The 12,337-nt window shown below is 37.2% G+C and overlaps 1 protein-coding gene across 1 annotated transcript in view; it reads left to right on the forward strand.

Annotated features, from left to right (window-relative positions):
• Window positions 1-3,639: 3,639 nt before the first annotated feature.
• The window catches only part of SUGCT (succinyl-CoA:glutarate-CoA transferase), a 332,361-nt gene continuing 323,663 nt past the window's right edge, over window positions 3,640-12,337 (forward strand). Inside the window, exons 1-4 of the mRNA XM_009274789.2 lie at window positions 3,640-3,689; window positions 3,783-3,856; window positions 7,291-7,376; window positions 8,176-8,226. Coding sequence (XP_009273064.1) covers window positions 3,808-3,856; window positions 7,291-7,376; window positions 8,176-8,226 — 186 coding nt within the window. The 5' untranslated portion in view covers window positions 3,640-3,689; window positions 3,783-3,807. The remainder of the gene's footprint in view (window positions 3,690-3,782; window positions 3,857-7,290; window positions 7,377-8,175; window positions 8,227-12,337) is intronic.

Here is a 12,337-nt window from a genome sequence, read left to right on the forward strand (position 1 = left end):
AGCGGCTGCGCCGCGCTGCTGGTAGCTCTGGTTCGCGTGTGGCAGGGCGCGGGTCAGCGCTCTGGGCAGCTGCAGCTAACGGGGGGGCGGGGGGAAGTGCCTGCTTGTCCAATTCTAGGCCTGATTTCTCAAAGGTTACGAAACTAACTTCATACACTTATCTGTTTGTTTGTTTTTAATGAAGAAACATAAAACCAAGCTGCAACAAAGCCATTTCCCTCTCGCTTTCAGATTTCTCTGTTATTTAATAACATTAAAAAATACTAACAATTGCATTGATTGCATTAGAATTGGAAGAAGTTTGGAGTTCTGTTTCCCAAGATGAACACACCGAGCGCCTTCCCAGTTGGAGTGTACCTATTGATAGTGAATTAATCCACCGTAGTGATGGACTTGATAATAACTTGTTGCATGTATAAATTAAAAAATATTGATTGTGCAATCAAAGTAGAGACAATAGACTTAAGGAGTGATGTCCTCTGGAACTGATGTAATTGGAATGGAATCTACTTATTTACTGTTAATTTGCATTGGTACAAAAATATTAAATGTACTAATCAACTCTCTTCTCAGTGCCTTCTTCTGCCACAAGTATAAAGGAAAGCTTTTTTTGGGAATGTGACATGAAAATTAATTTCTGTTCTGTAGAACGATCTCTCCTTTGGTTGCTTACTCATATTGTTACGTTAGACCAACCTTGGGACAACCTATTGAGCTTAACTAAAGAGTTTAAATCGTATTGAGAGTGAGTGGATCTATTTATTCTTCATCAAAGTTATTTGTAAAAGATACATATGACTGTCTAATTTACAGTAAATTCAAGCATCATGGGAATAAAGAGTTTACAAATAGGATGTAGTTAGAGCTGGGAGAGTGGGTTTTTCTTTCAGTCATCAAGTTACTGGAATAATTAAAAGCAAAAATACAAGAGAAAAATGTGAGTTCGTATTTTAGAGAATTTAGACTACTGAGCCAGAATTCCAACAAAAAACTCTGTGGGAAAAGTAACTCTGGGTATGTGCCTGACAGGAAGCTAGCGAGGAGAAGGTGGGGGGGGAAACCCAAACCAGCCCCAAACAGGAGATGCTTCTGGTCAATGCTGATCAGTTCTCATCTCTTCTGTTTGTTTGTGGTGTGGTTTTGTTTGGTTTTGTTCCTGCAATAAGGGGTTGGTAGCACTTGGGTACTCAGGATCAGTGTACCAGAACTGCTGTTTCTCTGATGGTCAAAAGGCTTTCTGTGGTAATTGTTTCAACAAATTAGTGTCTTGCTGGAATGCAAATCTAGGTCCTATATGTTTTCTTTTGTGAATATCTGTGCTCTTCTATTTTGAAGAGACTAACAGGTCTATTTTTTTCTCAGATTTTCAAAAGCAACCTTTTGATCTTTCTTGCATTTCTTCATCATTGTGGACATCAGTGTTATTTAGTGGCATCAAAAAAAAATCACAATGGTCTGTTTGTCTCTGAAACAACAATTGTACTCTCCTGTTCTGTTCCAACTATAGAATAGTCCTAATCCCTGAATGGAGAGTTAGATGTTACCATAATGTGAGTAATATGGTAATTAGTAAGGATTCATCAGTCTTAGTTATGCATAAATGCATGTTTACAGGCTAATCTTAACACTCTATAGGCTTCTTTGAGAAATATCTTTATGGATTCCTGCAACTCAGCCACAGGTAGAGAACCTGTTGGTTCTGAAAAGTTGCTGCTGTTCTGGTAGTGTATCTGTGAGAAACGCAAGTAATGCTAAATGCTGGCTCAGGAGGAGAATAAGTGAGCCATTGAGTAAGAGAGCGCAGCTTTAAAAGGTGTGGAAAGAATAGAGGAAGATGGACCCTTTTGTTAACTAAATTTTTTTTTTTTTTTTTTTTAGGGAGCTGCGCTCTTCAGTAAAGCTGTTGTTTACATATGTTCTGTAAACAGAGAGTAATGCCATTGTGAAGCCAACGATGCACTCAGTTCCTTAACAGACAAGCATATGCTTAAGTGCTTGCTCAGCTAGAGCCGACTTGATAAAATCGAGGTTATGCTGAAGGATCTGCAGTGTTTACCTGGCACTAGCGCAAGTGTTTTCCAACACCTGGAACTTTCACTGAGGTGTGCAGCATTGAAGAGAGGTGGCAGCCTGAGTTTTCCTAAAGGCTTCGAAATGTGCAAAATACATAGCCACTCCTAGATAAGCACATTTTCAACATGCTGCTTGGTCTGCATATTGTATTAAAAACCAAAACCCGTTAAACTCAAATCCCCCAAATCCCTCTGGAGTAATTGGTAATTGAGGAAAATGTCTTGAAGATGAAGAATGGGATGCAAGTGTTCTCACTGGGAGCAGTACAGTGAATGAAAACATTTTAGTAGAAGCCTTGAATTCCCAATGCTGCTTCGTATCTCTAGCTTTTTTATTACATATCTCTCTATATCCATCTCCTTCTTACTGTATATGCAGTAAGGTAGGAGGGAGAGTTATGGGGGTAACTGAAGGGTGGCTCAGGTCTGATGGAGGGAGTGTAAAGCAGGTGACACAGGCATTCACTGCTGCATGACTCAGGAGACGCCCCACACTGCCCTGCATGCTTTGAGGGACTGTGGTTCTTTTCTCCTTACTGTTCTGTAAAGAAGTCTCTGCTTGAATTAATTTTTTTTTGTGTGTGTTTTTTTTTTTTTCCCATGTTTTACATCTTTCTCTTACCTGGACAAACACCAAAAAGAGATGCTTACCACAAGTTAGTGTTGTGTAATTTTTGTGGTGTTATTGGCCAGGTGCTTTTTTTTTTAAATTAATTTTGTGGTATGAGACCACCTTCCAAATAATAATGAAATTACCATCCACATGGGGTGGTGAAGTTTTTTGCATTCCCAGCCTGCAATTAAAGACACTGAGTTAGCAGAAGATAACCCAAGGTCACCCAAGAGATAGTTGGCAAACCTGTGGTCTAGACTATGAGATTGCTTGTTCTGTCTGTGACACTTACTGCCACTGCTGTTGTTTCTTAGAGCTAGTCAGGTTGGAAGGGCTGAGGGAAGGAGGAAAGCATTGTGATTTCCTAGTAGTTATCTTGCATGTGCGACTGCTATTGAAAGTTAAAGCTAGAATGAGTATTTCCTTGGTTCATATATTCTGTCTTCAGTTTTGTAACCTCTTTTTGAAATGCAGATATTCTTTCTTTTTGTGATGCAAGTGCATAGGTCTACACAGGTCAAAACACTTTGTGAGGATGCTGTGCTTCATATTGGTCTGCTACCCATTAGTTTTAGCTTGTGTCATTCTGATGTTGCTTGCTATGCTTTTATTTGCTCTTTCTTCAGATTAGTCTTTAAAAGCTATATGAGTGTTTGTGGAAGGCACATATAAAAATATCTCTAAAAAGTAGCTTTATTGTAGAATTGCTAGGTGTTTAGAACAGGTTCTGCAACGTTAACCATAAGGTTTTCCAACTTTGAAAGGCTTTACTAATGTAATATACTCCTAATAACCTACCTGTGCGGAAAGCTTTATTATCCTTTATTTGGGGAGGGAGTTGAGGGAGGATGATGGGAGATCGTCATAAAAACAGTGTTTCAGACTACCAATGAGAAACATATCTTACAAAAAAAGATTCGAGAGTAAGTTACTGTTTTCTGTTTCTTGTCAGGTGCTACTAATGTAAAGCCATTGGATGGTGTGAAAATTCTTGATTTAACAAGGTTTGTGTTTTGTCTGTAATTTGGAACAGTCTGTCTAGATGCAAATATTCTGATAGGAAAAACTAAGAAAACAACCTCTTTTTAATATTACAGGGTGCTTGCAGGGCCCTTTGCCACAATGAATTTAGGAGATCTAGGGGCTGAAGTTATCAAAGTGGAAAGACCAGGTAAGATTTTTATATATCTATTTTAGATATAATAAGAATGTGGGGTAGTTTAGCAAATAGTTGTTTATGTATTTTAAGTAATACATGACTGAGAATGCAAGATTGAAAACTTTTGAAAATATTTAGAAAGACAATAGTCTGTTTATTTGGTGATGGTGTGTTTTTGGTGACAGTGTGTGTATGGTATTGTGCTAAGAAATAATTTTGTAGCTATTTATATTTTTTTGAGCCAGCAGTTTTCAAGTTCTGGCAAAATTTTTACATCCTTGTACTATTTCTGGCATGGTAGAGAACTAGTTATTAGTAGGTTTGCTTATACATGTATGATCTGTTTGCTTTAAGCTTAACACTGTGCTCCATGTATGTGTGTTTTGATCAGAAGTAGTCAGTGTCTATATTTAGGAAAGAGTGTGAGAAGGTTGAAGCTGTACGGTCAGGTAGCTTTTCCAGATATTAATGTACAAAACAGTACTGAGTCATCACTTACTAAAGTGCTTTATTCCATCACTCAAAACTAAATTGATTTTATTTGAATTGTTTGGACTTTGCTTGGATTTTAAATTGGGCTTGTGAATGCTTAGGTGTATGGTGGTTTTTTGTAATGTGGTGAGAGGGTTAAAACAGAGTTTTAAGTGTAGTGTTTGACATACAAAATTTGACAAACATACAAATCCTTCCAGCAATAAGAATTATGGAAAAGGCTTTTTTCCCATTTGGGAATTCAGAATCTTCAGCTCAGTTCTCTCTGAGCTAAAATGTCTTAGATAATTTTAAACAGGAATACATCTTACTACTCAGGATTAGAATACTGATAAAATGACAGGCACTTTAATTTTGGAAACAGAAACTCCACCTTCTATTTTCATTTTTATTATTACAAGGAAGAAAGGTAATATCAGCATTTAAAATATGTATGTTGTTTGTTAATACTGCTTTTGTGTAATACTATACAGATCTAGTCGGGTTGGCAAGCATTTTGACTGGTAAAGTATAAGGTGACTTAGCATACTAAATCAACTTTCTCCTGAGAATAATGTTAATATTCCAGTACAGTTTCAGGTTGTTAATTAAAAATTACCTTGTCAGAGAAATCTTTCTTTGGAATTGTGCAAAATGAACAAAAGTTATTTTCTGCATGAGGTAGTTGTATCTTTACAGTCCAGGATCTGATATTCCTGTATAGGTGGAGATGGGAGTTCATTGGAAAAGGGAGATTTCTGAATTTGCATGAAAATCTTCATGCTAGTGCTGAAAGTGTCTGAGGTTAACGAGCTTTGAGTGTGTTTTCGATGCAGAATCTTGTGTAGCTCCTTCTGAGTCTGATTTGACTCTGGGTAATTAGCTTCATAAATAGATTTTTGTGTGTGTGTGTGCGCGTGTATTTTAGCTTAACGCAATGGTTTTCTTTTTCCACTCAGCATATGCCTTTATTCAAAGCGTTGTTGAAGATTGGGTAATGGTAAAAAATGCTTCATTCTTATGGAATAGCTACACTTTTTAGTTCGTAAGACTATACAAGAAGAATAACAAATTGCATGGCATTAGGTTCTTTTTTAGAAATATTCCCTGCATTTGGCTTTCAGTTTTATGCATCATTACGCATTTGAGGCATGTAATTATGCAATAGCAGCTGCACATTATGTCATGTATTTTTTCCTTCATTAAGTTTCCATGTTTTAAGTTTCTCTTTTTTGGTATTATTAGTTTTGAAAAGAGCTGGTGAAGGTAATTACGCACTCGAGATAGCAAAACATATTATATTCCCCGTATTTTATTTTAAATGGGAAATATTGAATGTTTGAACATTTAACAAAACATTGAATGTCTAACAAAAGTTTTGTCACATCAACCTATGGGTTATCTTTAATCACTCACCACTGTTTCAAACATTTTCACTTTTGTGACAGGGCAGAAGCTGCAGCAATTTTGTTCTATCAGATGAGACTGACAGTGGTATTATTCCAAGTATCTAGGTGGTAGGAATGGAGCAATGTCAGCGATTAAGTATGAAGTAACCGTTTTGGAGATTTGCATTCCAGCTCTTAGAATTTTGTTTTGTGATTGAAGGAGAAGGGCAGCCTGAGAATGCTGAATTTCAAACATTTTAGAATGTGAGTAATCGGCTCTTTCTGTGTGTGGATGTCTACTTTCACAGGAGTATTAATCCATAAAGGATAGTAGCCACACTAGCATCCTACATGGAAAGTATTACTGAAATGTTTTGTTTTGAATGGCTTGAAGTGGTAACATACAGAAGAGAGATTTCCTCCCCCTCCCCCCCCCCAGCTTCCCGCTTGAACCAAAATAGTTCTTTGAGATACTGAACAGTACAAATGTTGATGAGTAATTTATATGTTTGTCTAGCTTCTATCACAGTTGAACTTAAATGGCTGTAGACTTTGTGTTACCATAGTATAGAGCATAATGATGACAGTGGCTATATTGTGTAAGACCAAAGGTCCTTCAGCTTGTTTCTGTATCTGTGCTAGTATCAGAAGAGTCTTCTGTGTTGCCTCACTAAGAAAAGTTTTCACTCACATGAAGTTAACAAGTAGATAAAGTTTAGATATTGAAATAGATATAGGAATGTGCATGCTTGCTAGCACTCGCGATGATGATTATATCTGAATTTAAATTTAGCTTTAATTCTAATTAAAATAGATTACCAGTCTTAGTTTTAATTCTAATTAAAATAGATTGCCAGGCTTCATGACATTTAAGAAAGGTTTAGGATTGGAAATTAAGCATAAATGATACAGTGACATCAGTGTCTGCAGCAGCTTTAATGCCATCTTGCCTTTCTTTAAGGCAGGAGCATTTCTGGAAGGGACGGAGGTGGGGGATTGCACCAGCTATAGCAAGTGTTTCTTTTTGTTGGTGTTCCTGCAGCATGCAGCTTAACAAGTAATTGCTGATCAGTGGTATCTTGACATTGTGTCCAGCATGTTTCAGGAATAGCTTATTGACCATGTGCACTGTGTGACTCGGCGCGGGGCAAGAGCTTCTACTAAATTCTTCCAGGTTGCCTAAAAGAATGGCATTGGAGCTCTGCTTTAAGTTAAAAAACAAAACAAAAAACGTCCGTCTCCCCCCCCCCCCAAAAAAAAAAAACACCCACCAAAACCCAACCCACAAAAAAAACCAACCAAAAAACCACGCAAATACATTGGTGGTGTGTGGCTGTATATTAATATTTTAAAACCTAAAAGTAATCCCAGCACTAGCAAACACTGTGTTCACTTTGCTTAATCATGTTCACTTCTAGGTGTTTTTTTGATGATTTATTGATCCTAAAAATTAAACTAGTTTTTGTCCTGCCCACTAGATGAAGCTTAGGTGGTTTAAATATGATGTTGGAGGAAAACTTTCTATTCTTTTTATTTTTAGCAGTGGGATATTGGACAACTACGAAAATGTGATGGTATTTCTTTCAGGAGCTGGTGATGATACAAGAGCCTGGGGCCCACCTTTTGCTGGAACAGAAAGTGTTTATTTTCTCAGTGTCAATAGAAATAAGAAGGTAAATGGAGTTCAGTATTGAACATTAGCCTATGTTTTCTGTGATTACAACTGAAGACATAACACTTCTTTGTTTGATTCTTAACATATATAATGGAGCAATAGTTACATTGGCCTTAAGTTATGATGAATAAATTTCAGGAGAAAAACAAAGAGTTCTTTTGAACAAAAAAGGCTGCAAACCTCTGGTATGGTGCTGTGGTCAGCTGAGGCAAATTCAAAAAGCAACAGTGGTCCTGCCAGTCCTCAGGTGCTTGTGCAAATTGACTGAAAATGAACCCTGCTGAAAGTAAGGGTTATTTTATTTGAAGGATTGGTTTTTTCAGGTGCATCAGTTCAGCTGACCTGCATCAACTGGCAGCTGGAGCTGGAGGAGAGCAGGCATCATACCACAGTTAGGTTGGCTAAAGGTAGCTTGTGAAACTTCAGGATGAAGATGAAGTTTCATGACATGCCTGAGCTGTTTAATGGCTTGTTGCCATTGAAACAAATGTTTCTGGTGTCCCCATGTGTACTTGCAGTAGTAGGTGCTGTGCAAACATACAATGGACAGACTGCAGTGCAGCTCCTAGCTCCATATCTGTCAGGCTTGTTTTGGTGCATGTCTGTTCCATTGGTGAGACAGTTCAGATTGCTTTACCAACAGAATTTTTTTTGCAGGGGGAGGTAGGTGTGTGTTAAAATTTACTTATTTGATTTAGCTGTAGTGTGAAACTTGACTGTTGGTTATGTTTAGAGAGGCTGATAATCACCAGAAGGGCTTTCATATAGATTACTGTTGTATTTTTTTTTATCTCCAGAGTATAGCTATCAACATGAAGGATTCAAAAGGAGCAAAGCTAATCAGAGAGGTAGGTTTTGATAGCATGCAAACTGTGCCTATTTTGTATTGTTTTGATCCTGAGTAATAAAGAATAAACTCTGCATTTCAAGTATTAATTTGATATGTGATAATTAAAAATATATATGTGTGCAGTAAATTTGTTAGATTACAGTATATAGCCTCTGTACTCTGTGTTTTGGGACTCAATGTTCAGTGTAATTCCTAGTGATTTTAGATATAAAATTTACATGAAAATGTCATCAACATGAACATTCAAAAGGAGCAAAGCTAATCAGAGAGGTAGGTTTTGATAGCATGCAAACTGTGCCTATTTTGTATTGTTTTGATCCTGAGTAATAAAGAATAAACTCTGCATTTCAAGTATTAATTTGATATGTGATAATTAAAAATATATATGTGTGCAGTAAATTTGTTAGATTACAGTATATAGCCTCTGTACTCTGTGTTTTGGGACTCAATGTTCAGTGTAATTCCTAGTGATTTTAGATATAAAATTTACATGAAAATGTCATCAGAAGCTTCAAATGAAATATTGCGAGGAAAAGGTCTAACAGCCTAGTGCTTTCCTTTTACTGTTGCTGTATTTGATCTTGCTGTACTACTTCATTAGAAAGCTGCAAGCTGGACTGATGTGATGAAGTCAGTCAGTAGTTTACAAAGAGGAGATACTGGGCTCCAGTATTAGCGGGTTTTTGAATGTTACAGTGTATTCATGACTTCAGTTGCTGTGCATCTTTCTGAGAAATACTGTCCTGTAGGTCAAACTTAATATTTGTTTCTTTTTTCAGTATTTGAGTTCAGAATGTAAGGGTCTTTTAAGGGTGATCCATTTTTCCATTGAAAAATTAATAAAAGCATCATATTTCACATTCTGTGAAACTTGTGCTTTGTCATCCTTTTTTTATTTATTGAGAAGCATAAGACCTGCTACTTGCTAGTGCTGTTTTCAGCCCTGCAGTACTAACACATCTAGGAGGGTCAGCTGGCTTCTGTTACTGTTTGTTTCAATCTCCGTTCCAATCGCTCTTTCACAGTGAGACTGTATGTGTCCTGCAATAAGTGGAATTTGTCTGGTAGTATTTTTTGTTGGGAATAGTGCACGAAATGGGAATAGATTAAGTTGTCTGATACTTTTGACCTTTTTTCTTCCCTGTCAGCTATGTAAAAGATGCTTCGTATGAAAATCTTTGGAGTTTATAAGCCAAGGATTCTGCAGTGCCTTTTCTCTTCGCAGAACAGAACCATTTATTGTTGATTTGTTATGAAGCTGTATGTTTGTCTTCCAAAGGTTTTGGAAACAGACACTGTCATTTAGAATAATTTTGCATGCTATAACACAGATGTGTTTTTGGATAAACTAGTCACATTCTAAATAAGAGCTATAAAAATTGTTCCTCTCGCATAAGAAGACTAGCTTGTTATTTCACCTTTAAAAATAGTGAAAGAAAAGCTACTCTGCACAACATGTCCACTGATTCCACGTGTGTGGGCTAGACCTGTTTGAAGAGTTAAAGGCATCTGGGTTTATGAGTCAGGATGAGCTGGAGAAAAGATGGCTTCAGCGTAAGCTTCTGTGTGATTGCCACTGTTTGTGGTTAGGAAGTTCCCTTTTTCTCATCTTGACGTTTGTGCAGGAAGATTACTGCTTGATTCTGGTTTTGAATGTATAACCTTCTGCCTGCAATATGGAGAACCTTTTTATGGTCTGTGGAGTTGAATGGCCAGTGAGTTAAGAATTCGCAGTATAACTTTTGTGCTTGAGGCTTAGATGCCTGGTTGAGTTCAAATCCCGCATAATTTTTAAGTCAAAGCAGCAACTTTCTTCTCCCTCATTTGTCACGCAAGAGCAGCATCCTCTCTGTCAGCTCAGCACTGGGCTTCCCACCCTTTTTCTACTGGTAAGATCTCTTGTACCACTGTAATGTAGAGCTATCGTGATGCTGGAGATAGGATAGCTGGCAGTAAGAGTACTTAGAGCTATAGACAAATGGTTCCTGCCAGCAGCAATATTAATTTTTCTCTTAGCTTGATGTCACTGTAATAGTCAAGCATGTATAAGAATTACTTCCTGTGATGTGATGTTATGGAATTTCCAGTGGGAGAACTAACTGTTAAAATATTTACCACACTAGCTATCAAAATGAGCAGATCTCCTGTGACAAAGTAATTTCTTATAGTTTCTATCCTTTAAAAGTTGCTTTCATAACCACTACAGCTTTCTGTTCCTTAAATCAATGGCATCCCTATCTGTGTTATAGCAACACTGTGGACTGAAGTGATGAGGCATTATTGAAATGTTACTCTACTTGTGGAGTTGTTAATCATTCTGCTTGATTTAGAGTGATAGTTTTTGGAAGTATTTGGTGCAGAGGTCTTGACATTTCATTATTGCATCTCAAATGGAACTAGAATATAACTTCTTCTGTTTGGAGTTTTGTCAAAAAGAATATGTAAAAGGAAGTTATCTGTAACAGGCTTTTGTTTTCAATTGTCTTCTAGTAACATCAGGACAGATGTGTATAGAATTGAGCATTGTTCAGCAATGTTAGTATGAAAAGTAGTGTTCGTGTCTGTAAAGTAATTGACGGCAAGATGAAATTCAAGTTTGTGACACTGGTTACTCATACATAAATATGAATTGTGTCCTGAGCCTAAGCCCTACAAGGAAAAGTAATAAGGTTGTATTTTTTTTTATTAAGAAAGGTAACATGGTTAGAATAAATTTCGTTTCCCCCTCTCGTAAATTCCATATATGTAGAAGAGGGCAAATCTCAGAATCTAGAATTGTATCAAAAACAAAGGAGTAGAGAGTCTTCCGGTATATGACAAAAGCACAGCCTTGATAATTCAGTCAGTAGTATCAAGTGAGCTGAAGAAGTCTGTTGATCAGGAGTCCTGGCTGCTTTTCTTCCTTTGGCACGGCACTACAAAATCCTTGTCCAAGGGTCTGCTCTTTCATAATTACACGATTACATGGTTCCCACAAAATTATTCTTTGGTCTTCTTTCTTATGTTTCTTTATTCTGTGTCACTTGTAGCTCTGTCTTCCTTCCTAATGCTTTTGGCTCGCTGTTAACTGCCTTCCAAATATTCGTATGTCTTCCTGAATGAAAATTTTTTTTTCTCTTCAGTGATGATACGTGCACCAGTCCCATGCTTTGACATCCTTTTGTTGTAATATGGCTCAGTGTCTCTTTAGAGCATTATTCAGCAGTTATTGTCAGAAGCTCATTTTAAGAACCTTGAGGATAACTTTCTCCTGAGTATTTAGCCTTAACTAATTAACTTTTATTTTTATTCATTAAGAACTTGGGAAAATTCACTTGACTGGGAGCTGATGGCACTCCTCCTTACCTTCCATTACCAGTTGATAGGTCCGTGTGTCTCATGCATGCTCTCACTTGATAAAGCAAACTATTCATATACATACACATATATATACAGACACACACACAAAAATATATATATGTGTGTATATATATGTTTATATGTGTGCGTAAGCACATTCTCTTCTGTGTGGAGTTTTTGTAAAAAAAAGAAACCAACCCCCCCCCCCGAAAAAAAACCCCAAACAAAACTTCCAAAAGGTATGAATAGTTTGCTTTATCAAGTTAGTAGCATCATTATTTGTTATTGTTATTAAATTTAATGACTACTTTGGCATGCATGATGCCTTTTTTTTCTTTCCTGAGGCATAGACCTTGAGCATATCAGTATCCTATCTGGGATACATAGTATTCCAGCTCAGGTCTGTGTTGTATCGCTCTGTTAGTAGAGGTTAAAATACAAGTGATGTGTTCAGAGGACTTGTGGGACATGAAATGTGAAATTTCAGTTGACAGTGGACTTAAAACCCCATTGAGACTGAAAATCCCTTTGAGTTTTAAGAACATACAGTTTGTTTGGATCAGAGTCTGAATCCAGTTCTCCACAATGGCAGAACCCTGGGTACCCATGCTTGGTTCATAGAATCATAGAATCATTGAGGTTGGAAAAGACCTCTAAGATCATCGAGTCCAACCGTCGACCCAACACCACCATGTCCACTAAACCATGTCCCTAAGTGCCTCATCTACTCGTCTTTTAAATACCTCCAGGGATGGGGACTCCACCACTTC

This window comes from Aptenodytes forsteri, unplaced genomic scaffold (assembly GCF_000699145.1).
Source record: "Aptenodytes forsteri isolate BGI_AS27 unplaced genomic scaffold, ASM69914v1 Scaffold282, whole genome shotgun sequence".
Classification (NCBI taxonomy): domain Eukaryota; kingdom Metazoa; phylum Chordata; class Aves; order Sphenisciformes; family Spheniscidae; genus Aptenodytes; species Aptenodytes forsteri.